The sequence below is a fragment of the Trichechus manatus genome, unplaced genomic scaffold, assembly GCF_000243295.1.
Source record: "Trichechus manatus latirostris isolate Lorelei unplaced genomic scaffold, TriManLat1.0 scaffold00154, whole genome shotgun sequence".
Lineage (NCBI taxonomy): Eukaryota > Metazoa > Chordata > Mammalia > Sirenia > Trichechidae > Trichechus > Trichechus manatus.
Genome location: NW_004444090.1, coordinates 5,017,588 through 5,044,086, shown reverse-complemented (window position 1 = coordinate 5,044,086; position 26,499 = coordinate 5,017,588). Strand labels below are relative to the sequence as shown.

Genomic DNA, 26,499 nt, shown 5'->3' with positions numbered 1-26,499 from the left:
GTCCCCGGCTGAACGGTGCACCTCAGAAGTGACTTCACCACTGAGCTAAAAGGGTGTCTGGGGGCCATACTCTTGGGGTTTCTCCAGTCTCCTTTAGGCCAGTAAATCTGGTCTTTTTTTGTGTGTGTTAGAATTTTGTTCTATGTCCTTCTCCAGCTCTGTCCAGAACCCTCTGTTGTGATCCCTGTCAGAGCAGTCAGTGGTGGTAGCCGGGCACCATCTAGCTGTACTGGACTCAGTCTGGTGGAGGCCTTGGTAGCTGTGGTCCATTAGTCCTTTCAATCTTATATTCTTAATTAATGAAGATCCTATAGATACTGAAGCTGAGCATTTTTTTCTTAAAAATAAGTGGAGGATCCTTAAAACTGAAAAGGAAACGTTAAATTACTTTAGGAACATCTTAATTCTTTAATCAGAGGAAGAAAGGAGCATATTACGTGGCAGAAAACCATTATATTTATTGAAATCTAGATTAAACACTGATAGAATAGACATTAAAGAGAAAACTTCCGCTGTGTTCTCAATACATTCTTGAATCCAATAAGGCAACTGAGTCATTTGCTTGAAAAAGGCATCTTTTCTTTTGCCAAGTAATGATTCTTTGGAGTTTCTGCTTAAGGGCCATTTTGCCATTGAGCTTTTATGGTTATTCTGTATGTATATATCAAAGAAGGTTACAACCCTTCTTAGAGTGTATCACTCTTTCTATAAAAAGAGAAAGATTAGATATCTTGGCATAAAATTATTGCATTAGTTGTGCTCCTAAATGCCTCCATTTATCACACAATCTGCTAAAAGCAGATCAGGAGTGAAACCAGGATTTGTTGGGTGTCTCCAATCTATCCAGACTCTCCTGATTTCTCTCAAATACTTGTAAGCAGAATTTAAGCCAAATAGTCTTAGTGAGGAGTCCCTGGGTGGTGCAAATAGTTAAGCGCCTGACTGCTAACTGGAAGGTTGGTAGTTTGAACTCACCCAGAGATTCTTCAGAAGACAGGCTTTGTGATCGGCTTCTGAAAGGTCACAGCCTTTAAAACTCTATGGAGCAATTCTACTCTGCACACGTGGTGTTGCCAGGAGACAGAATCGACTCGACAGCAACTAATAACACCCCAACAAATTCTTTGTGAAGCATATACCTCTTTCACTTCTCGCCAAATTGTGTTTACTCACCCTCATAAAAAAACAAAACAAAACAAAAAACCCCAAATCATTGCCATTGAGGTGATTCTCACTCACAACCGTCCTATAGGACAGAGTAGAACTGCCCCATAGGGTTTCTAAGGCTGTAAATCTTTACAGAAGCAGATTGCCACATCTTTCTCCCATGGAGCGGCTGGAGGGTTTGAACAGCCAACCTTTCAGTTAACAGCCAAACGCTTAATCACTGCATCACCAGGGCTTCCTATTCATCCTCATATCTAGTTCAAACTACTTCTTTCTTAGAGCGTGGGGCAGAAGGCAACTCACTGCTCAGCTTTTGACTCAATTACATTTAAAGATTTCAGTAAAGTCAACTGTGTGTTCCCAGTTTTTCCCACCTAGGTTGTCCTTAACTCCTCAATATTCATTTTACTAAGGGAGGAACAGCAAGTCGCTATACAGTGTTTCACTGTTTAAATTTCTTATAGCAGTCTAGTGCTACTGCTATTACTACTTCCATCTACCACCCTTCCCCTCAGAATAATTTCCATGTTCCAAGGAATTATAAAATCAGAGCATCACTTTTTTCAGAGTTACAGATATGTGACTTTCAATGGGGGAAGAGTCTTAATGTGTCAGAATTTCCTTGCTCAGACAGTTTTATTTTTGCAGGTCCCCTTCTGTTACAATTTGTATCTATTTGTGGTCCCTAGTGTGGTCTTTGTTCAATAGCATGAGTTTTTCTTCCTCATTCCTGCTGGCCTGCTAAGGGATTAGGCCCTGTTATTAGCATATGATACATAGCTCCCTTTTAGGCCACATGAATTCTGTTTTTCTCTTCTGTGCCCCTCTTGTGGAGGCTTTAGCAGGTGGTCATTGTCTAGCCTTGCCTGTCGTCTTCTTGTCATCACTGCACATGGTAATAAGTGGACGATGTCCATCCCCTGAAAAGCAACCTAAAAAAGAAAAGAAGAGGCCTCTTCTTTAATGGTGTAGTGACATATGGATTGATGGTCCCAGCCTTTGCTAGCATTGTGGTATCAGGGTGCTTGGAGGGACTTTAATCTCCATGCAATTCCCTCAAACAATTTCATGCATCCATAAAATCTCAGTAAAAACAATGGGCTTTCTGTAAAGATGCAAGGTTAAGACAAGCCCTCTGGCTCTAGTTTCCAACTAGATTTTCTCCTAAGCTCCTCCCGTGTAGAAGTTCTGGAGCCTCCCTTGCCTGGCAGCTTCATCAGTTTCTTTGTTTGCATCAGTTTTATAGTTTCTGCAGAGCTGGAAGGTTGCCACTCAAAATAGCCCCTGGTCCAACCATGCATGTGATACGATTGCTGGGCCAACTGCTTGCAAGTAGTGAAGGGATAATGAAGGCAGCAGTGGGCTAAAGTACACTCAGTAGAAAAAGGCTGGCATTGACTATTAACATTGCACACTGACGAAAGTTGGCATAGAAAGTAGGTAGTTAATATTAAAATATTGTCCGAGGAGTAGAAAAAACATCTCTTAAGTTTGTCTTAGACTGAGATACTTCTTTAATATGTCCAAGGATTACCTAGGTTATTTTTCTGGTTACAGAGACCAATTTATTAGGGTCAAGAGCTTGTTGGAGATGCCATTCTAGGAAGGCAGCTGCCTTTTAGTTGTGTGTGAAAGTGCATACACATATGTGGGATAAGTGTTTGAAATGGGTCTCCAGATGGCTACAACACCATTCACTTTACAACATTGCTTCTCAGCCTTGGCTGCATATTGCAATACTGGTGCTTACGTCTCACCCCAGAGATTCTGAGTTACACATCTGGGGTGTGGCCAGTATGTTGGAGTTTTAAAACGTCCCTGGGTGATTCACATGTACAGCCAAGTTTGAGAACTACTGCTGTAGAAGGTACTAAAATTTTTAAAATGTTGTCCCTGCCTTTATGGAAATCACAGTATACTTGATGGACCGAGGTGTAATTACATGGTAAGTCATATAACAGTGTAAGACTGAAATAACAATATAAAAGTATGCAAGAAATGCCCTGTAATTTTCTTTTTTTCACTTACACCAGAATTTAAATGAGAGAGTAAATTAAATTGGGCATGGGGAGCTGTGATAGAAAATGGAGGCTGAAACTTCTGGTAAAAGAGGCACATTGAACATAGAAATCTACTTTTGTTCCCTCCCAAAACCTCACTAAAATGTCAAGGGATCTTCTTTTTAAAGTGTTGAATGCACAAGGACAGGGAGAAAGGGATTGGAGACATTGTGAACAGAACGTTAGAAGCTGGAAAGCAGATGGGCTAGTGGGAAAGTGCTTAATTAGTCTGGGAAAACAGAATCTTGAGTGGGCAGTGGGACAGCAAAGAAATGTCCAGTTTACATCACAGAATTGCTCAAAGACTCAGAAATTGGCAACATCAGGTATCTCTGGGAGTAGGGGTGAAGGGTGGTGGAATGCTAGAATGAGATGTTTGGTTGAAAATCTTTTTAAGAAGCCCTCAGATTGCTAGCTTGCCTCCCCTACCTGGCAGAATCCTGGAGGTTAATTCTCCATGGAGAGGGTAAAATACATCTAGATTTATGGGAGATATGGTCCTTATTCTGTGTGGATATGTGCTCAGCTACAACTTTGGGGGTCTGTTACTGTAGAAGAAAGGGGAATGGATACAGGGAGATGGTTAACAGTACTACGCTTACCTGACATAGACCAAGGGGCAGTCGTTAGAACAGGACGAGGGGATACTGTGTGGTTTAAAATCAGAAAAGCTATGCATCAGGGTTGTGTCTTTCACCATACTTATTCAGTCTGTATACTGAGCAAATAATCCAAGAAGCTGGCCTATATGAGGAAGGATTGGAGGAAGACTCATTAACAACCTGCGTTATGCAGATGACACAACCTTGTTCGCTGAAAGTGAAGAGGACTTGAAGCACTTAACTATGATGATCAACGACTGCAGCCTTCGGTGTGGATTACACCTCAACGTAAAGAAAGCAATCCTCACAACTGGACCAAATAAGGAACATCATGACAGAGAAAAGATTGAAGTTGTCAAGGATTTCATTTTACTTGGATCCACAATCAATGCCCCTGGAAGCAGCAGTCAGGAAATCAAATGATGTATTGCATTGGGAAATCTGCTGCAAAAGACCTCTTTACAGTGTTAAAAAGCAAAGATGTCACTTTGAGGACTAAGATATGCCTGAGCCAAGCCATGGTATTTTCAATCGCCTCATCTGCATACGGAAGCTGGACAATGAATAAGGAAGACTGAAGAAGAACTGACACCTTTAAATTATGGTGTTGGTGAAGAATATTGAATATACCATGGACTGCCAGAAGAATGAACAAATCTGTCTTGGAAGAAGTACAACCAGAATGGTCCTTAGAAGCAAGGATGGCAAGACTGCGTCTCACATACTTCAGACATGTTATCAGGAGGGACCAGTCCCTGGAGAAGGGCATCATGCTTGGTAAGGTAGAGGCTCAGTGAAAACAAGGAAGACCCTCAACCAGATGGATTGACACAGTGGCTGCAACAATGAGCTCAAGCATAACAATTGTGAGGATGGCACAGGACCAGGCAGTGTTTCGTTCTGTTGTACATAGGGCAGCTATGAATCTGAATTGACTGGATGGCAACTAACACCACCACCACCACCACTTACATGAAAAGGTATTTGCTACATTAGTATATAATAATATTAATAATGATAACTGGTGATGATCATAGTAGCAGCGAACTCTTACAGTGCTTTCTATTTGCCCAGCGCTGCTCTAAGCCTGTTACTTGTATTAACTCATCTAATTCACACCATCCTGTGAAGTTAGTTCTCTTATTATCCCCATTTTGCAGATGTGGAAACTGAGGCACAGAGAGGTTAAGAAACTTCACCAAGTTTTCATAAGTAGAACCAGGCTTGAGGCCACATCTTTCTGTCTTTAAACCTGATGTTGTGATTAAGTTTCCGAAAAACTTGATTTCTAATTACTGTTGTTCATGGTATTGCTTGTGTGTTCTCTTTGAAAAAAAAAAAGATTGTATTGATGTGGATGCTTGATAAGTTTAATAAGTTATTGTCAGTTTTATATGACCATTATATGCTTGCACAAATTCAAGTAACATTAGAATATAAACTGTAACATTTGAGGTCTGTTAATTTTGTATGTTTAAAAGGGGTTCATATGTTTTGAATACCGTTGTAGAAGATGGGGAGTGAAATAATTAAATTGGTAATTGAGAACATAAATCTGGCCACAGGATGAGGGAGTTGAGACAAAAGGCAGGGAGACCAGGGGTGTGGTGATTGCTGAGTGCAGAGGATCTTAAACTTTAGCCTGCATCAGAATCACCTGGTAGGCTTGGCAAAACACAGATTGCTTGACCCCACCCCCAGAGTTTCTGATTCAGAAGGTCTGGGGTGGAACCTGAGAATTTTTCACTTCTAACAAGTTTCCAGATGACACTGATGCTGCTAGTTTGAAGATCAAATTTTGAGAACCAGTATGTGTCTCTGGGAGAGTTAATGAGAGTCTAAACTATGGCAGTGGAGAGAAGATGGAGTCAGGAAGAGGTCAATAAAGTCCCTGAGGGAAAATTGAGAGGATTTGTGACTCATTGGAAGTTGAGACAAATGGAGAGGGAAGGATCTAGGGCAATTGCCAGGGATTAAATATTGTTTGAAAGACTGAAAAGTTTCTGTGGAGTGTGGCAATTAGGAGGCCAGTGGTGACTTGATGAACTTAATAAAAACAATTTTCACGGAGAAGTGGGGTCATAAATTCGTCTAGATTAACGCTGCAGGAATATAATTAAATCTTGTATATCATATAGAATGAATATCCAAAGGAAAAAAAACCAAACCCGTTGCTGTTGATTGATTCCGACTCATAGCAGTTCTATAGGACAGAGCAGAGCTGCACCATAAGGTTCCCAAGGAGCGGCTGGTGGATTTGAACTGCCGACCTTTTGGTTGGCAGTGGAGCTCTTAACCACTGTGCCACCAGGGATCCAGAATGAATATAGATTTCTTTAACTCTGAAACACTGGATTATACTCTATACCCCGGATTATTTTAGCTGCCTGTATGGTTTAAACTAAACTAATAAGCATTCCGTCATGTTATATGCCATGACGCTTTCTTGTTTCCCCCTGATCTTTTGTTAAAAATGGATCTGACATTAAAATAATAAAAAAAAGTATCTATACTAATTGTTAAAATATCCACTTCAAGTGAGCCTCATCTTTCTGCATATATGCTTACTAATTTCAGATCAATGCAGAAATCTTTCTCCTTGCTTTTTCTTACATTGATTTTCAAGAAGCTCTGCCTGCCTCTTGGGTTCTATGAATGGATCATCAAAACAATCCTCAGATTTAAAATGTCAGAATTGTAAAGTCTGTTTTATCTTGGAGTTTCTCTCACAGCTGTTTTGTCCTTACTGTCACTATTATAGTTCATGTCCTCTTTACTGTTGATCTTAGTGATTATAATATTGTCATAAGTCTTTGTTCTCACTTTCTTTCCTGGTCGAGTTCATATTCTATACATTTGTGAGATTAGTGCTCCCAGAATACAGCTGTAATCACTATACTTCCTTGCTTCAAATCTTCCCCATGTTTTCTTGGCTTAGCATTTAAGATCTTCAGTGATCTGGCTTCAGCTTTTCTTTCCAACTTTAGTTTGTTTCTTTCCAAAATTCTTGGCTACATTCACCCACTGGTAGTACCCCATGCTTCTCTGCCTCTCTTATGTTGCTTCCAGCCCTCAGAAAGCCCCTCTCAGAAAGCCCTCCTTCTGCTTCAAATCCAACCTGTACTTGCAGACCAACACATCTTCCTCATAGTCTTTGTGCCCTAGAAATAATTTCTCTCAACTGTTCTCATCTAGCACTGTATCTATACCTCATTATACTTATTTTCTACTATGTATTTACTTATATGGGGCCCTGGTGGCACAGTGGTTAAGAGCTATGGCTGCTGACCAAAAGATTGGTAGTTCAAATCCACCAGCTGCTCCTTGGAAACCCTGTGGGGCAGTTCTACCCTGTACTATAGGGTTGCTATGAGTTGCGATTGACTTGACAGCATTGGGTTTTTTGGTTTTATTTACTTATATATATATGATTCATCTTCATATCTCCCATGATGCCCATCATAGTGCCAAACACAGAGACTGGCTTAATGAATGCAAAAATGGAAAGCCAGTTGTCATGATTTTGTACAAATAAAAGGAAATAAATACTTCATTTAAATGACACAGTAATAGTATTGCATAATTTTTTATAAAGGAATTTTCTAAAGCTCCTGTTAGTGAGGGTTTAAGGAACCTCTTAGTATATCAACTTTGTCATATCTTTTTTGGTTGTTCAGAAATCGTTTTTATTTAACTTAATTCTTAGTGTTTGATTGTGTCCTGGATATTTCAGTGAGCTGAGTACTGCCTTTAATTTATATGAAATATCACTGTGTTATATTATGCTATTTATCGGGAGCTTGTTAAGCATTGTGTGGATGATATGCATATGTATTTATATACGCATGAATACATGCATAAATTTTTCCTAAGATTAAGATGGAGGCCAACTGTGTTTTCCCACACAATGGAATATTAGTTAGATGGCTTAATGAATTCACTAGCGTGATTAATGACCTATAGCAGTTATTTTCTGCCTTTTGAAAACTTCCATTGATGTGTTTTCTGATTGTGCTTTGCTTACTTATTAGAAGTATGAGCTAGAAAAATGCTGTACACAAATAATTAGATTGTAGAAGTGATGTGTATGGTTTGTTGGTTATAATTGGTTTTAGAGGAAGAAACGTTTAGAGCTAGCATAAAAAATTATGCTGCTATAAATTATAAAAATTACAAAACATTTCAGATTTAGAATAGAATGGTATAATTGAATTTGCAAATCTAACATGTTTTCTTTTTGGCCAAACATCAGTCAATCATTTGGGGCTTTTAAACTGTATTGCTTTTGGGACTGTATTAAGGATCATAGTTATGCTATCTGTGTTTAGCTCTGCCTGTATGTGGTTGATGAGTTAGCTCCTAGAACAGTGAAACTCGTAGATGTTTTAAAAAGAGCAGCTATAGCTAGTGAATGTTTATTTTCTGGTTAAAACTGGTTCTTCATTCTCTTGAGCGTTACTTTATTAATAGCTCTTCAATTTGGACTTAGAATTGGTTTAATGTCAACCTTGTGTTTACAAAGGGGAAAGCTCATTTATTTTTCATGCTTCTTTGTCATGTTGTTCACTTTGCTTCTGAGAAAAGGGCACCAACCTATTTAGATAGGGATGTTTTGGCTATTTATAAAGCTAGGCAGGTTAATTGAAACTGACAGCTTGGTAATGTCCTCCTTGGTGGATGACGCACATGAGTTTTAGATGACGTTGGCATGACGTTTTTACTTATAGTCAGGAATTAGCTGGAGGAATTTGTGTGATTTGAGCTTTGGTGTTGACGTAGGTACTGGGTACAGATATGTTTTAGGAAACATCTCATTTTCATATAAATGAAGAAAGATTAAAAAAAATTTTTTTTTAGATGATTTGCCCTTAAATTCCAGCTGGTATCTCAAGGATGATGAAAATATTTCTTTTGAATTTCTGGAAAAACTGCTTTGTTCATATTCAAGCACAGTGAAATCATTATGGGTTTTTTCAGAAATACTTTTTGTGTTCATTTTTTTTGAAATCTACTTTTTTAGCATTAGCTACATGTACATTTATTTGAAAAATTGTTTTTAATGTCCATTTCTGTAAAATCCAACTTTGATCTTTTAATATTAGCTTTCGATAGCCCCAATTAAGAAATTCATACAGTCACACAGATAAACTTAATTTGATTTTAGTAAAAGGTAGAAGAAATTGTTTATCTTCTTTCTTACTTGCCAAAACTTGTAGATCTCTGTTTTTAGGACATAATAAATATCAGTTTGACTGAAATGGGTTTGTGTGTTTTTCTTTTCAAGTGTCACTTAAAGGAGAGTCTAACTTAAATAGTTAAATCATATATATTCCCTAATACCCAGACATTCAAATTACATTTGTTTAAGTTAAATTTCATTCAAGATAAGATCATTTCATAAGTGGGAATTTCGTCTTCTTGAATCACATTGATCATACACAGAAACAAAATTTCAGTTTCTACACAAGTGTCAAAGCATCAGTGGTTGATTTATCACTTGGTATGTCTTCTGTGGACCCATAGCTCTCATCAAAGCCTATGCTGGGCAGTTTCTGAAGATGTCTGGGGTTCTGGGGAATGCTGAGGTGGTTCTGCAGTGTCAGGGTCGTGCTGTTACCTTTGTGGATTATGTCATAAGTTGCCATTGTTCTTAGGTACTGTCAGGTTGGTTCCTACTCACAGTGACCCCATGTACAACAAAATGAAACACTGCCTGGTCCTGCGCCATCATTGTAGCACTTTTGTCAGTCCATCTCATTGAGGGTCTTCCTCTTTTTCACTGAACTTCTACTTTACAAAGCATGATGTCCTTCTCCAGGTACCGGCCCCTCCTGATAACATGTCCAAAGTACATGAGATGAAATCTTGCCATCCTTGCTTCTTAGGAGCATTCTGGCTGTACTTCTTTCAAGACAGATTTGTTCATTCTTCTGGCAGTCCATGGTATATTCAGTATTTGTCACCAACACTATAATTGGAATGCATCAGTTCTTCTTCGGTCTTCCTTATTCATTGTCCAGCTTTTGCATGCATGTGAGGTGATTGAAAATACCATGGCTTGGGTCAGCTGCTCCTTAGTGACATCTTTGTTTTTTAACTCTTTAACGAGGTCTTTTGCAGCAGATTTGCCCAATGCAGTATGTCATTTGATGTTATGAGGGTGTTACTCAAATTTATGGCCAACAGCACATAGCGCATAGCTCAGGGACCAGACATCATTTTGCTCGGGTACCTTTGAGAGGTAGTGTAGAGTCAAGGCTTCCAACTGGATGCTTGCTTGAATAGAACTGCAATCTATTAGGATCAGCTGCCCCTCACTTCCAAGCAGTGTGTTGGAGTACTTTGGGCCCACTCGGGTTCAGTCCTTTGCACGGATAGTCTCCAAGCCTGTGCATGTACATATCTGCAATAACAGTATATAGAACTCAATCCAGAGTTGCTTTTGATCTTCAATCCTTCTATCTCACTGCTGGGGTACCTCTTGAAGGTTAGCAGACGCCAGGCTTCCTGTTTGGAGCTGCACCCTGTCTGTTGTAAATCTCAGGGTCTTTGGATGAAGGTGCATGCTGTTCTCCTGTGGTGCCTATTCATGGTCTTGCTAATGGAACAGGATTTTGGTTCATGCTTTAAAATTGTGATAGTCCTGCTGCCATGGCTGAACTTCTCCCCCCACCCGACTTCAGCCCAGATGAAGAGAGAGTGCTTACTGTTAAATGACTTAAGGTGCCTGGACATTTTCTAGCTGCAGTGAATTGAGGTTGAGGGAAGGCATGGTGCAGTGCTGAATGGACACTTCCAGCTGATGCTCTGGGGGTCTTGACCACTTGGGGACCACTAAGGTCTCGAATACCTCTCATTGCCCACCTTTAGGGGATTTTCTGCTCCCACATGCCTCTCAACAACAGTTATATCCTGTTGATTCTATAGTGTTTTTCAAATTGTTTTTTAAAAAATTTCTTCCAGTTACTAACCTGATAATAATATAAAGCAATATACTGCCTTATAATAGTTTATGGTTTGCAAAGCAGTTGCATGTGCCTTATCTCATTTGACCCTCAGATCAGCCCTGGTAGGTAGGCAGGTTAGTTATTATTATCTTAATTTTATCAGTGAAGACACTGAAGCAGTATCTAAGATCATACATCTAGAAAGAGAGATGGAGTCCGATTTAAACCACACTTTCTGACTCTGGAGTCAGACTCCCACACTTTTAGCCACTATACTAACTTGCATATATATACCGAACTTCCTACCTTTATCTCTTACTACTCTTTCTACCTCCTCAAACTTCAGTCCTCTTGGACAACTTCCCAAATCTGAATATGCACTTCATCTCCTGCCTCTGTGCCTTTGATCACACCGCTCTCTTCTGCCCGTTGTTTAGCGCCCACTTCCATTGCCTTCGCTTTCATGCAACTTTCTGTGATTCCTCCAAGCCTGAAAGAATCTCTCCTTCCTCTCTGCTCTAATAGTATTTTATTTTACATCACTTTCTTGTGTTATCACTATTTATATGTGACTTATGTGTCTGTTACTTTGTATCTTAGTTATCTAGTGCTGCAAGTGGGTCGATTTAACAAACAGAAATTTATTTTCTCACAGTTTAGAAAGCTAGAAGTCCGAATTCTGATCGTCGGCTCTAGGGGAAGGCTTTCGCTCTCTCTTGGCTCTGGTGGAGGGTCCTTGGCTCTTCAGCTTCTGCTTCCTGGTTTCTTGGAGATCTCCATGCGTCTTGACATCTATGTTACCCTATCTGTCATCTGCTTACTTGTTTAATCTCTTTTATATCTCAAAAGAGATTGACTCAAGATTTACCCCACACTAATCCTGCCTCATTAACATAACAAAGACAACGCATTCCCAAGTGGGATTATAAACACAGGCATAGAGGTTAGGATTTATAACATGTTTTTGGGGGGCATAATTCAATCCATAACACTTTGTAAGTTGGTTGTAAGTGGTGTCTCATTTATCTCTATCATTTGTAGCATCCAACTACAGTGCCTTGTACATGGTAAAGTACATATTATGTAAATGTTTATTCTGTTAAGTAAAGACAAATATCAAGTTATATTGTTTTACTGGGTCAGAATTAAAGCCTCTGCTGGTGGCGAGAGGTGATTTGGGAGGGCTTGGTTATCCTTTGCAACGTCTTTCTAAAAAGATTAGGAAGGTATACTTCAGATATCTTTCTTACTACCACCTCTTGGGATACAATTCATTAAAAGATATAATCTAATTTGGGACAAATCGGACATTTTATGTAAAATAGTTTCATTCTAATTCTCCATATTTTTAGTTGACTCTGATCTTGCAATTGCTAATGGTTATTGAATTTCCTTGGCAAACAAAAGAAGATCCAACTTTTGAGTACCAAAATCCTATTTAACCTTTAACAATTCTTTTATAATTCATCAAAATGAACATCTTTCTAAAGATTATGTGTAACTTCAACAGTGTAGCAAGGACATATTGAATATTATTTTACCTTTTTTTTTGATAATTCTGTGATAATTAAGACCATTTTTTGAACTCTGACATTGATATAGCTAGTGGTAGATAGTCAGTTGAATGTGAAGTGATCTGAAGACTTTCCCTGGAATTTCTCTGAAACCTGTTTAATTGCTTCCCATTCCTCCCCACCCCCTTTTTCATAAGAATAACTAGTATAAAAACAACTTGGCACTTAACTACCAATAACATCTTAGTTTTATGCACGAGTTTGGGGATTTTATATTACCTCTTCCAGACAGAAATATGTATACATTTACACAGAAAAACCACATTAACATTTATAGAGTAACAGTGATATTTTGCTATGCAATTAATTATTGAATCAAAGTTTAAAGCAGCCCCTTTTGAAGTTATTTTTTTTTAAAAAGGATCAATTAAGTGCTTTTTTGACCATTTTTTATTACTGTTTTCTTTTTAAGATGCTTTTAAAGTACTTTATTGTTGGTAACTAGATCATGTACTGTGAAGATTTAAACTGACTATCTTATATTTGTTAGCTTTTTGGATAAACATCTGAAGAAATTTTAGGACATTGTCCACAAAGACTTATTAGATTCAGATTAAATGTTCCAAACTATTGTGCATCTCTGACTGTGGTGACAGATAATTAAGGTCCTGTTTGATATATTTTAGCATTTATGAGTTGAATTTTTTTCAACAGACAGTTTAGAAGTTTCTCTAGTGAAGTGAAGCAAGCTTTGGCTACGAAGCCATCAGTATGGATGCAAAGGCTGCCAGTTACTAGCTGGTAACTGTTGACTTTGGGCAAGTCACTGAATCTCAAGACTCAGTTTCCTTATTTGGAGAGTGTGGGGCCGATGGGAATGTCCTCCGTAGCCCTAAGATTTTGTGATTCTGTAATTCTACTTGCCCCCCTTTAATACCAAAGCATAGTTTTTATTGATCTTTAAGTTATCTTTTTAATGTTCTACCTAGTTTTTCCTTTTTGACTTATTTAAAGGACATATTTTCCTCCTTGTGTAATCACTTGTAAGTATAACTTCCAATTTCTTTTTTTACCAATAGAAAGAGTATGGGAGTGTCCCAGTATTCTCTTTAATCTAGAAATTTTTATTTAAATGAATGGTTAATTTACCCATAACTTCTTCTTCTTTCCCAGTTAATCATGCAAAGATGTCTTCTTTTTTAAAATTTTCTTTTCTTTTTCTCTAAAGCTTTTCTTTTTTTGGGTATCTAGTTTTTTGGAGCTTGGTTTATGTTTTTCTTGGGTTATAAGGTGATGCTTTTCAACAATTGTCACATTCTCCAAGGGTAATTTATTTTAAAAAACGTGAGGTGGAATTGACTGAATGGCAACTGTTTTTTTTTTTTTTTTTTTTTTGTTTAGATAATTCTTTCATTTTTTCTTCTAAAATTGAGTAACCTAACCAGTTGCTGTCAAGTCTATTCAAAGTTGAATTATGGAGTTATTTTATTTGGTTTTGATCTTTCCCTAAGATACTGTTTTTCTAACTCGTATTAACTAAAATTTGTGTCTACAGATATGTTGTGGGACATTTCACATTTGATGATATTTAAAAATTTGGGTTTTAATATTGATAATCATCTTAAAAAGATAATATAAGCGCATTCTGGGTTGTTGGATTATCTGCCATATGACCAAATACTGCTGCATGGTAAAATTGATGTTTGTGCTTATTACAGTGTTTATGCTGTGTGAAGTCCAAATACTTCAGTTTCCAAAGTGTATGAAGGTTTCACTGAGATTCAAATAACAAATAGTGCTAGGAGCATCCCTGCATGCCACACCTTAAGGAATCTGATTTATAACGATAGCATAGTTATGTTGTAAGCAGATGAATTTCGCAGATTCTGTTTTTTTAATGTAATAGCTTGCAGCGGTTCATTAGCAGTAAGTGTACCAGCAAGTACACAATGAAGAATTTTCTGTTCCTCATTCTAACTATGATTGAATAGGTATGCATTTTAATGAAGATTTCAACATGGTTGTGATATCAACTTTATCTTCAAGTGACTTCCTTAAAATTAGAATTGCTGGTAGTTTTGTTGAATATGAGGTCTGATTATCCTCAACTATTACAGAAAGTCATAAGGTTATAAATAGTAATTTGTATAATGCATTTCTCTTAGTTATCTAGTGCTACTGTAATAGAAATACCACAAGTGGATGGCTTCAACAAAGAGAAATTTATTCTCTCACAGTCTAGGAGGATAGAAGTCTGAATTCAGGGTGCTAGCTCCAGGGGAAGGCTTTCTCTCTTTGTTGGCTCTGGGGGAAGGTCCTTGTCATCAGTCTTCCCCTGGGCCTAGGAGTTTCCCAGCACAGGGACCCCAGATCCAAAATATGCGCTCCGCTCCGGACTCTTCTTTCTTGGTGATAGGAGGCCCCCCCCTCCTCTCTGCTCATTTCTCTCTTATATCTCAAAAGGAGATTGACTCAAGAGACGACCTAATCCTGTAGACTGTATCCTGCCTCATTAATATAACTACTTCTAATCCTGCTTCATTAACATCGTAGAGGTTAGGATTCACAACACATGGGATAATTACATCAGATCACAAAATGGAGGACTGCCACACAATACTGGGAATCATGTCCTAGCCAAGTTGACACACATGTTTGGCAGACAAAATTCAATCCATAACAGCATTTAAGTGACTAGGTATTCTTTTCATTAAAATGATTAAAGTGAAAACAAAACAGATTGTAGAACCAGACCTGAAACTACATTGGTATTTTTTATTTCAGCAGAAAACTATTGTGTGTTACACTATATATTTTGCTGTTAATTTGAATTTAATTGCTTTTGTAGTTATTTTTATATTTAATTTACAAATTTGTTTTACCTTTATTTTATCAGAGTAGTAAATGCTAAGTTTAATTTTGTATATATGCATATGTATGCATATGTACATATTAAAATATTAAAACTAGTATAGAAGTTGTCCATCTATTATTTGTTTTGAAAAATTCTGGTCTACGTTATTGAACATAATTGTGTCATAATCATAGTGGCCCACCTTCAACCAGATGCTTCCTGTTTCAGTTTCTATGAGTTATTTAAAATTAAATGACTTTTTCTTTTCTGTCATTTCTAAAATTAATTTTTGTAAGGTATATAATAAGTAATCTACTAATCTGTGTGTGGGTAATTGGAGTTTTAAGACATGATGATCTGGCCTGATTTTATAGTTTGCCTGGTTTTGGCTATCACTTCTATTTTAATATTATTTTGGCCATTCATTTTTTTCATTCATTCATCCAATGAACAAATATTTTTAAAATGCTGCTTTATGCCAAGGACTGTTCTAGGTGCTAGGAGCCTTGGCGCAATGGTTAAGTGCTTAGCTGCTAGCTGAAAGGTTGGCAGTTCAAACCTACCCAGCAGCATCGCAGTAGAAAAGACCTGGAGACCTGCTTCCATAAAGATTACAGTCTAGAAAACCCTGTGGGGCAGCTCTGCTCTGTCACATTGGGTCACTATGTGTTGGAATTCGACTCAACAGGACTCAGCAACATTCTAGGTGCTGGAGATGATTGGACAGAGTTTTCATGTTTATGCTTGGATAAGTCTATAGTCTCTCTTCATTGTCACACTTTTCTATTACTTTAAATGAAAAATTTCATGTGAATATTGCTTAGAACCTGTCTATTTCAACTAAACTTTTCCCTGCCTTGCTGTCATATCTACATGTCTTGAGTCCTTGGTGGGACATTACCATGTCATGATTGTCATAGACTAAATACCTTTTTAGCCCGAGCATGATGGGTCTTTTAAGTCCATTCTTTCAAGCAATAATATTATTGAAAGACTACTAAAGGAATTGTGCTAGATACTATTGGGCATCCAAAGATGAATGAGACACAGTTTGTGTTATCAGTAGAGGAGCTTACAAATTTTAATTTAATTATTGAATCCTTGCAACTGATTTGGGCATTGCTGGCTCTGTGGGCATTGTTGAATCAGTACCCAGAATTGCAGTCTCATTGAGACAGAGGGACTTTTGTGTTTCATCTACCTATCCATTCATTCAGTATACATTTACTAAGCACTTACATTTGCCCCTGGATAATTTTTATCTTCTTTAATTTTTCTCTTATCCATTATAATGGATTCCCTTGATAGCACAAATGCTTAATAGTTTGAGTCTACCCAGAGGCTCCTTGGAAGAAAGGCCTAGCAATCTACTTCCAAAAAAACAAAAACAAAACTAGAAAAACAGCCACTGAAAACCTTATGGAACACAGTTCAACTCTGACATACTTGGGGTCCCCATGAGTTGGAGCTGACTAGATGGCAACTGGTTTTTTTTGGCAGGGGGTTTACCCATTATAATTACCCAGATCTCTTGCCCAGGAGTATTCAGACTAATAGAGGTAAAATCAGTAGGACAGGGTTCATGGACAGCTCTTTCTAGCCAGTGTTGCCCTTAGGCCACAATGTGGAGAATGTTATTATAAAATAATTTTAAATATAGATAAACTTCTAAATCTGCAAGTCTTGGAACCTGGCATATTCTGGAACCATAAATATAGTGCTGCTTTCAAGTGAAAGCAGGATTGGCAGGAGGATATATCCAGAAGCTGTCCCAGTGACAACCTTGGACATCCCTGAAGGAGCTTTGGAGTTAGAATGACCCTTCACATTTGTCTCTAGTTGGGCTGAAATGACTAGGCATTTATACTGTCACACTGATAGACATCCAAGCATTGCATGGGGGCTGCCAGTCATGACCTTGGGCTAGGAGGTTTCCTGAAGCCACAGCAGTCCCTGAAGGTTTTGACACCTGAAGTCTATCTGACCAACATTACTCTTAGCAGCCGGGGCAAGTCCTTCATAGGTGGGGGATCTGGTTTGCATGCATCATAGTGTCCTCTCTTGACAGTAAACTGTGACACTGCCGTGATAGCAGTATTGCCTTTTTACTTCACTTTTTCATTTGCTAGCTCTGGATCATGAGTAGCCTAATTTTGGATGCTAATATACTGTGGATTAGTTATGGGTAAGGTGAACACTTGGTTTATTTTTCCCTTATTACTTTCCAATTAAGTATAATATTACTTAACTCTTATAATAGGGTGACTGTAAATTTCAGTTTGCACAGGAGAGACTCATTTGCCCAGTTTAAGCCAATTGAGGATCAGTTATCACCTTTAGCATCTTCTGACACTCCCACAAGTATCCCAGTTTGGAAGATAAATTGTACTGTCACCTGTCTTAGTTGTCTAGTGCTGCCATAACAGAAATACCACAAGTGGATGACTTTAACCAAGAGAAATTTATTCTCTCAGAGTCTAGGAGGCTAGAAATCTGAATTCAGGGCACCAGCTTCAGGGGAAGGCTTTCTTTCTCTGTCGGTTCTGGGGGGAAGGTCATTGTCATCAGTCTTCTCTGGTCAAAGGAACTTCTCAGTGCAGGGACCCTGGGTCCAAAGGATGCACTATTCTCCTGGCTCTTGTGTCTTGGTGGTATGAGGTCCTCCGTCTCTGCTTGCTTCTCTCTTTTATCTCTTAAAAGAAATTGACTTAAGACACAGCCTAATCTTAAAGATTTGAGTCCTGCCTCATTAACATAACTGCCTCTAATCCTGCCTCATTAACATAGAGGTAGGATTTATAACACATAGGGTAATCACATTAGATGACAAAATGGTGGACAATCCGCAATACTGGGAATCATGGTCTAGCCAAGTTGACACACATTTTTGGGGGACACAATTCAATCCATGACACTTCTTCTTCTTCCCAATTGTTGCTTTTTTGTATTCTTTTCACTGTTTCTGATATACAGTTGTGGCATAATTATTGTGATGGAAAACAAGTTTCCCTGGTGGACTTGGTGCCTATCTCTGATTCTTTGGTGAGAGGTTAACTGCTAGTTTTATTTTGATGTTTGGCATTGTATAGCAGACAATATTTTCAGCAGTCAGTAGTCTGGCAGTGATACAGAGCTTTTTAATCATGTTCCTTTTACAAAAGAAGAAAACTATTAAAAAATAGTGGTATGACCTGATGCTTGCATCTTTTCCAAATGAGAAATTGGTAAGACATATGTCTAAACTATCAAACCATCTGGCATTCTACAAATATTTTTCATGGAATTTGGGGAGCATGTGGTTATACAAAGATACAGCCTAAAATTTAAGGAGAAGTAGCAATGGATAAGAAAAATAGAGATGTTGTGTGAACTAATATCTTTTATTCTAGTTATCTATACTATTGATGGAAACCTTGGTAGCGTAGTAGTTAAGAGCTACAGCTGCTAACCAAAAGGTCGGCAGTTAGAATCCACCAGCCGCTCCTTGGAAACTCTATGGGGCAGTTCTACTCTATCCTATAGGGTCTCTATGAGTCGGAATTGACTCGACAGGTTTTGTTTTGTTTTTTTGTACTATTGATAACATTAAGTTTATCAGAAATGTTAATTTAATTTTATTCCATTATCTAAGGTTAAGAAAGAAGTAATTCAGATAGCGTTAAGTTGTTTTTTTTTTTTTTTCCCTGACCCAGACAAAGCAGGTGGGCATGGAAGATCTCTTTCAGAGTAGGTATAGTTTTCTTTTCCTCATATGAAATCAAAACCACTAGCCACCTAACTAATGAAAATTTGTTGAACTTGATTTGCAGCACTTTGATATAGACTCCTTCTCCTTGGAACTTTCTTTGAGCCTCAGAAACTATGCCATTATACACTTCAGATGCCTTTGAAAGATATGAATTGCAAGTGATCTCAGATTTCAATCATCATTTGGATCATCAGTGTTTTAGACTGTCATGCATTTCAGGAAATCCATTTTATATACTATGTCTCCTGAAGGATGTGGTCTGTGTGAGATTATTATATTATCACGTACATGCTATTTAATAGTACTGAATTTGAGACATTTAATTCCAAATATCAAAAAGCTGAGTTTAGTCATTTTAGAAAGCAATGGAAGATTTATAAAGAAAGTAGATTTCTAAATCAAAAGAAACCCAACTTCCATGATCTAATTTATCTTTTCAAAATAATTGTTCATTAAATACTTTCGGTGTGCTAGGCAAGTGCTAAGCACTAACATTATCCTTCCTTGTTGAAGCATCTACTGACCTCAGCAGACCCTTTTTGTTCAGGCCCACTGTCACTGTCTCCACTCTTCCTGTCAGTGTCCACTTGAATGGTCCTCACGATATTCTGAATTCTCAGTTTCTTATCCTTCTCTCCTCTAGTGATCTTGTCTTATATCCTGCCTCAGCCTCTCACTCTTACGGTCATACGCCAGACCTTGTCATTATTAGTAACTGCAATCTCTTCATAATGTCAGTTTGAAGCACTCCAAACTCTGACTACTACCTTTGTCCTCTCCAGCTCACTGGTCCTAGTACCTGCACTCCAATAATCCTTTGACTTTACCAGGACTTAAAATCCATGGATTCTACCACCCTTTTACTGTCTCTCACTCTCCTGATGGCCTTTCTTCCCTTTTTACCTAGCCTAAATTCCATATCAATATTTGCTTGGCAAAATCCAATTCTAGTTAAATCCAACTCTTTTTCTCCTCAGTACCTAAATCCCTGAGCTGAACTTGGCTGGACCACAAGCCAATGCCAACTGGTCTCACTCTAAGTTTATGACCAGTAATCTCCAGAAGACCACTCATGCTGCCTGCTATCATGCTTCATGCTCCTGGTCTCTCTTCCATTTTCCTGCATGACTATTCTTACTTTCTTTCTCCCCTTTAAACTGCCTTTGCTATCCTCATTCTTAGCTAATAATTTAGTTTTGTAATTTACTAAGAAGTTAGAAGCAAATTGATAGAGAATTTTGGCAAGCTCTCACCTCTGCATATATTAATGTGTTATTATCAGTTCCTATAAACTGTTTCCTCCTGCTCTCTGAGTGAATATCAGGGTTCCTATAAACCTCTCCACACTAGACCCCTTTCTTCCTCTGTCATCTGCTCATAGACATGGTTCCAGTCATTCTTCCCCCTCTCTATTTCATTAATTTTCTCAAAATCATCAATTTCCCCTTCTGCACTGATCATTCCCGTTAGCCTGCAAATATGCTGTTATTTCTTCCATCTTAAAAAAATCCCTTTATTCCTTTCTACCTGCTTACTGCTCCCTTTTCATTTACTCCTTTACAGCACAATTTCTCCAGATCATTGTCAGTACTTGTTATCTCCGGTTTCTCTCCCCCCATTCTCTCTTGGACTCACTGCAGTTAGACTTTCGTTACTCCCTCTGTCGTGCTTTGCAGCAACTGTCATGCCAAGTTCACCAGTCATAAATCCTGTGTTCAGTTCTCAGCCCTCGTCTCACTTTCTATTGGCAGCATATGACACAAGTTGATCATTTTCTCCTTTTGGAAACACTTTCTTCATTTGGTTTTCAGGACCCAGCACATTCTTCTAGTTTTCCTCCAAACTCATTGGCATTTTTTCTTCTCAGCTTTGCTGATTATTTATCTCCTGTCTTCTTAACATTGGGGTAATCAGGACTCACTCTTAGACTTCTCCTTTTCTCTCTGTGTACCCATTTAAATCAACTTGGTAATCTTATCCTGTCCCATGTTTTAAAATGCCACTTTATTCTGAAGACTTCTAACTCGTATATCCAACATTCTGATGGCTCTACCTAGATATCCAAGGGTATCTGTCTTAGTTTGCTAGGGCTGCTGTAACAAAATACCACAAAGTAGGTGGATTTAAAGAACAGAAAAGTATCGACTTATAGTTTTGGAGGCTGGAAGTCCAAATCAGGGCATTGTCTCTAGGGGAGGGTCCTTCCTTTTTGGTTTTTGTTGTTAGGTGCCATTGAGTCAATTCTGACTCGTGACTCCATGTGACAGAGTAGAACTGCTCCACAGGGTTTCCTAGGCTGTAAGCTTTACAGGAGCAGATTGCCAAGTTTTTCTCCCGTGGAGCCTCTGGGTGGGTTTGAACTGCCAGCTTTTCAGTTAGCAGCCAAGCGCTTAACCGTTGCACCGCCGGTGCTCTCGGCATTCCTTGGCTTATAGATGGTTCCTCACATGGTCTCTTTCCCCTGTGTGTGTCTGTGTCTGTTCTGCTCTTTTTATAAGTCACCTCTCAGTGGGAATAGGTTTAGGACCTACCCTACTCCAGTATGACCTCATTAACATAACAAAAGAAAACCTCTGCTACTAAAATGAGTCATATTTACAGGTCACAGGAGTTAGGACTTCAGTGTAACTTTTTGCAGGACACAATTAAATCTTTAACAGCATTTTGAACTTAACATCTCCAAAACTGAACTACTGATCTCTTATTCAACATACGTTTTCATAGTTTTCCCTTTCTCAATTAATGGCAACTCTGCCCTTCAGATTGCTCAGGTCAGAAACCTTTGAGTCATGCTTAGCATCTCTCTGACTTGTACTTCACGTTCATTTCATCGCATCTTTTTGGTCCCGTCTGTAGAACGACGGCAACAGGTTTCTAAAATATATCCAGAATCTCACACCTTCTCTACTATTATTCTGGTCCAAGTCATCGTCATCTCTTACCTGGATTATTGTAATAACCTCTTTGTTGGTCTTGCTGCATCCACTTTTGGCTACTTACAGGCCATTCACAAAATATCAGCTAGAGGGATCCTGTTAAAATGCAACTCAGATAACAGCATGACTTTGCTCACTGGCTTCCTGTCTCTCTTACTCATTCGCTTGCTTACTTATTCTCACAGTAAAAGTCAGAGTGCTTACAGTTGCACACAAGGTCCTGCCTCATCTGTGCCCCCTTTTCACCCATCCTCTTAACTCCTTGACCTCATCTCTTACCACTCTTTCTCAAGTCAAGACACCCTGGACTCCTTGCCTTTCCTCCGAAGTGCCAAGCACGCTCTTACCTGAGAGACGTTGCACTTGCTTGTCCCTCTGCCTAGAACATTTATTCTCTCTGATATACACATTGCACGCTTCCTCACTTCCTTCAGCTCTTTACTCAAATATCATCACTCGGAGGGGTCTTCCCAACCTCCTTGTTTAAGATTGCAGTAGTCCCGTCACCCTCCTTAATCACCTGTTGTTGTTGTTAGCTGCTGTTGAGTTGGCCCCCCACTCATGGAGACTTCATGTGCCACACAGAGTAGAACTGCTCCAAAAGGTTTGCTTGGCAGTCATCTTTGTGGAAGCAGTTCACCAGGCTTTTCTTCTCTGGAGCACTGCTTTATTATTCTCCATAACACTTATCATCTAACACACTATATGTTTTAGTCATTTATTTTTATTGTCTTTTTCACCTGACTAGAATGTAAGCTCCAAGCGATAGGGAATTTTTTTTTTCTGTATTGTTTGCTGCTGTATGCCCAGCACTTAGAACAGTATCTGTACAATATTAAATACTTCGTAAACATCTGTTGAATATATGTATAAATTATTTTAGTATTTTTACAAGCAGTATTATGAATTCAATATCATTCTTCTTCTTCTTTTACAGATTAGAAATTGAGCCTCAGGGAGTTTAGTAATTTGTAGAGACGGGCGGATTAACCAGTAAGCAAGGTACTCACAGGTTTACAGTAAACAAGGTACACAGGGTTTACTGGTGTTTACTTATTAATCTGTACTGATCAATTTCACATGAATTTCACATCAAAGATGTGGTGAAAAACAAGTGAAATTGTTCACTACAGATTAGTAAGTAAGTACCAGTAAGCCCGTGTGTACATTTCTTATTGAAGAATCTGTCCCTGTGTGGAGAAAGGATTTACGGTAAACCCAGACCTGTCTTGCCTCATAACTCAATCACTGTATGCATTAATTCTCTCCTTGGGATACTATGTGTATGACCTTTACATCAGGTTAATTGCTTTTCAAGAAAGAAGTCATCAAGGATGTGCAATTTATTTGTGTTCTTACCCTTATCATTACCTGATTGGGAGAAAATAGAAACAGATTTTGAACATTTAGTTCCAGTTGAGGCAGTTTTTGCTGGATCATGAATACGTGTTGGAGAGATTTGTTGAACTGTTTCCTCAAACCAAAGATGTTTTGGAGTAAGAGAGTTCCGAGAAACTCAACTTCTCTGCCTTCTCCTGGTAAAAAAAGGCTATACTTCCTTATGAAATGAAAAATGTCTGCATCTAGTGAAACTTGAAGCAGAAAGGAATAAATAAGAACACTGCTTATTTGGTTAAGATGGTTCAGGTGTTCCAGGGCTAGGGCTTCCACAGGTGGCAGCTGAAATCTATATTCCATTTTCTACCACTTAATTGTTCTTAGTTCAGTGGAATTATAGATTTTCAAAAGTTATCAAGCTATTTGAAGTCAAGTAGGAAACTGATGAGGGATAGAGGTCACAATTTCGAAAGATATTCTCAGAATGTGATGAGCATGAATCATACTTTAAGTTCTTGCAGCTGCTTTGAAAGTACAAACTACAGGATGTGTCTTGGCATTTTTCAACACCTGCTCTACTTGTGGTTTGTATTCAAAAGGAATGATTGAGCTGAAAGTGAATGCCACTCACCAAGAAGAACTGGTATCCTTGGAGTATGGAAATAAAATTTGAATCCTAGATCTGTCCCAAAACTTCTGGCTACCTGGTCACAATGTGGTGGTTGTTTGGGTCCACCCAGCTCGCTGAGATTAGATTTTTTTTCACAAAAGTATAGATGTTTGCTGAGAGGTGATAAAATTTGAGTTGTGTCCTAGTAAAGTTGTACCCTGTGGTTTCAATGGAAAGCCTAATGTATTTATCAGGCTCCTCTATTACATCAAAGAGACTCAAACTTCAAATTCTGTCTTGTCTTTAGTGGGCATAGCAGAAATCTCTTCTTAGCCCTTTCAGTTTCCTGTTACTGTTCCCTACTGGGCTCCTTGGAGTCTCCTGTAGGCGTGTTGTTATTGTTGGCTGCCATCACATTGGCTCAGACTCATGGCAACCTTATGTGTAACAGAACGAAACGTTGCCCCGTCCTGTGCCATCTTCATGATCATTGATGATCATGTCCATTGTTGTGGCCATTGTGTCAGTACATCTCATCGAGGGTTTTCCTCATTTTCATTGGCCCTTTACCAACATTAGAACCCTGGTGCTGCAGTGTTTAAGAGCTCAGCTGCTAACCAAAAGGTCGACAGTTGGAATCCAGCAGCTGCTCCTTGGAAACCCTATGGGGCAGTTCTACTGTGTCCTGTAGGGTCACTATAGGATCGCCATGAGTTGAAATCAACTCGATGGCAACAGGTTTTGGATATGGTTATCAAACATGATGGCCTTTCCAATGCCCTCAGGCATAGGGGCCAGCTAAGGTATTGAACAGAGTTTATGTACAGATTTTGGGGCTCCTCATGTGGTGGTGCCCTTCTTTTTGGGATTTAATCCCTCTATTTTCAGCTACTCCAACAGCCCCAGACTCCACTCTCTGACACCTTAAGTCAGTGAGACTGAGTTTGTTTGAATTCTAGCTGCCCTACATTCACACAGACAAGGGTGTTTGCTGGGGAAAAAGCCTTATAAATGTCATACTCATCTCTTGTGCTTCACTTCTTTCAAGGGTCAAGTCCCCTTCCTTCAGTTTCTTCCTCCTTTTGGCTTGCCAATGCCTTTGAGCAGTTAGATTTTTTCTGGAGTTTATTAATCGTTAGAGGGATAGTCTGACAAAAGCTACTCTGCCATTACTGGAATCAGAACCTCAATAATATGTGATATATACTTTTTTCATTATCATTCATTTCAAAATACTTTCTAATTTCCATTATAATTTCTTCTTTGGCCCATGGATTATTTAGATACATGTTAACTTTTGTAGCATAAGGATTTTCTAATAATCTTTTTGTTATTGATTTCTAGCCTAATTCCGCCATGGTCAGAGAATATACTGTATATGATTATAATCCTTTGAAATTTGTTGAGGTTGGATTATTTATAGCGCAGTATATGGTCAGTTAAGGAGCCCTGGTGGCACAGTGGTTAAAGTGCTTGACAGCTAACTGAAAGGTTGACAGTTCAAACCCACCAGCTGCTCTTCAGAAGAAAGATGTGGCAATCTGCTTCTGTAAAGATTACAGCCTTAGAAACCCTATGGGACAGTTCTGCTCTGTGCTGTAGGGTTGCTATGAATAGCAGTTGACTTGATGGCAGTGGGTTTGGTTTTTGATTTATATGGTCCACTTGCATCACTCTTTTCTGTTTGCATATAAAGACTTTGTATTCTTAACTGTTGAGTATAGTGTCTTCTGTATGTCAGTTAGGTCATGTTTGTTAATGATGATCAAATCTTATTTATTTATTTCTGGTATGCTTTTTCTGTCAGTTACTGAGCCTAGTATGTTGAAAATCTCCCACTATATTGTGAATATGTCCATTTTACCTTTTAGTTCTGTTAATTTTTCTTATTTGTTTTGAACCCATGTTATTAAATGAATTTAAATTTAGAATTATGTCCTCCTTATAAATGAAACCCTTTAACAGTATGGTTTTTTCCTCTTTATCTTTGGTCCTACCCTTTTGCTTAAAGTCTATTTTGTCTGCTATTAATATAGGGACATCAACTTTCTTTGTTTAGATTTTCATTATGTATTTTTCCCCTTCTTTTTACTTATAGCCTTTTTTTTTTTTTTAAGATTTAGAGTTTAAATATTTTCTTTTAAGCAACATGTAGTTGGATTTTGCTTTCTTTTATTCCAGTGAATCTTTTCCTTTTAATTGGAACATTTAGATTGTTTACAATTAATATAATTACCATTTACCAGTGTTTGCATTAAAAGTCAACCACCATATACTATTTTCTTTTTCCTCCACCAGTCCTATAATTCTTTTTTCTCCATCCCACTATTATTAATTTACCAAAGTTTTAGATGTGTTGTGCATTATATCACTATTATTTGCCAGATTAGAATTGTTTTATTTTTTTAGGAAAAGATAGAGTTTTTAACACCCCATTATGTGAACAAGGAATTGTTGGGTTTGGAATTGGAATTGCAGTCACTGGTGCTACCGCCATTGCAGAAATTCAGTTTGCAGATTATATTTTCCCTGCGTTTGATCAGGTAAGGGTATCACCTTTTATTATGAATGAGCATTTCTAAGTTTGTTAAGTCTGTTAAGTATTGAGATATTGCCTCTACTCCATCTCCCACCCCCAATCTTTGGAACATTTTGTTACCTTTGAGTTAGCGCATGGGCATATTTTAAAGAGCTAATAGAATGATTTAAGAAAATGATGGAGG

The 26,499-nt window shown here is 38.3% G+C and overlaps 1 protein-coding gene across 2 annotated transcripts in view; it reads left to right on the top strand.

Moving 5' to 3' along the window:
- The window catches only part of BCKDHB (branched chain keto acid dehydrogenase E1 subunit beta), a 273,664-nt gene that overhangs the window by 48,612 nt on the left and 198,553 nt on the right, over positions 1 to 26,499 (top strand). For both annotated transcript variants that reach the window (XM_004386058.3, XM_023740397.1), the window contains exon 4: positions 26,186 to 26,319. In XM_004386058.3, the coding sequence (XP_004386115.1) occupies positions 26,186 to 26,319 (134 nt within the window). The remainder of the gene's footprint in view (positions 1 to 26,185; positions 26,320 to 26,499) is intronic.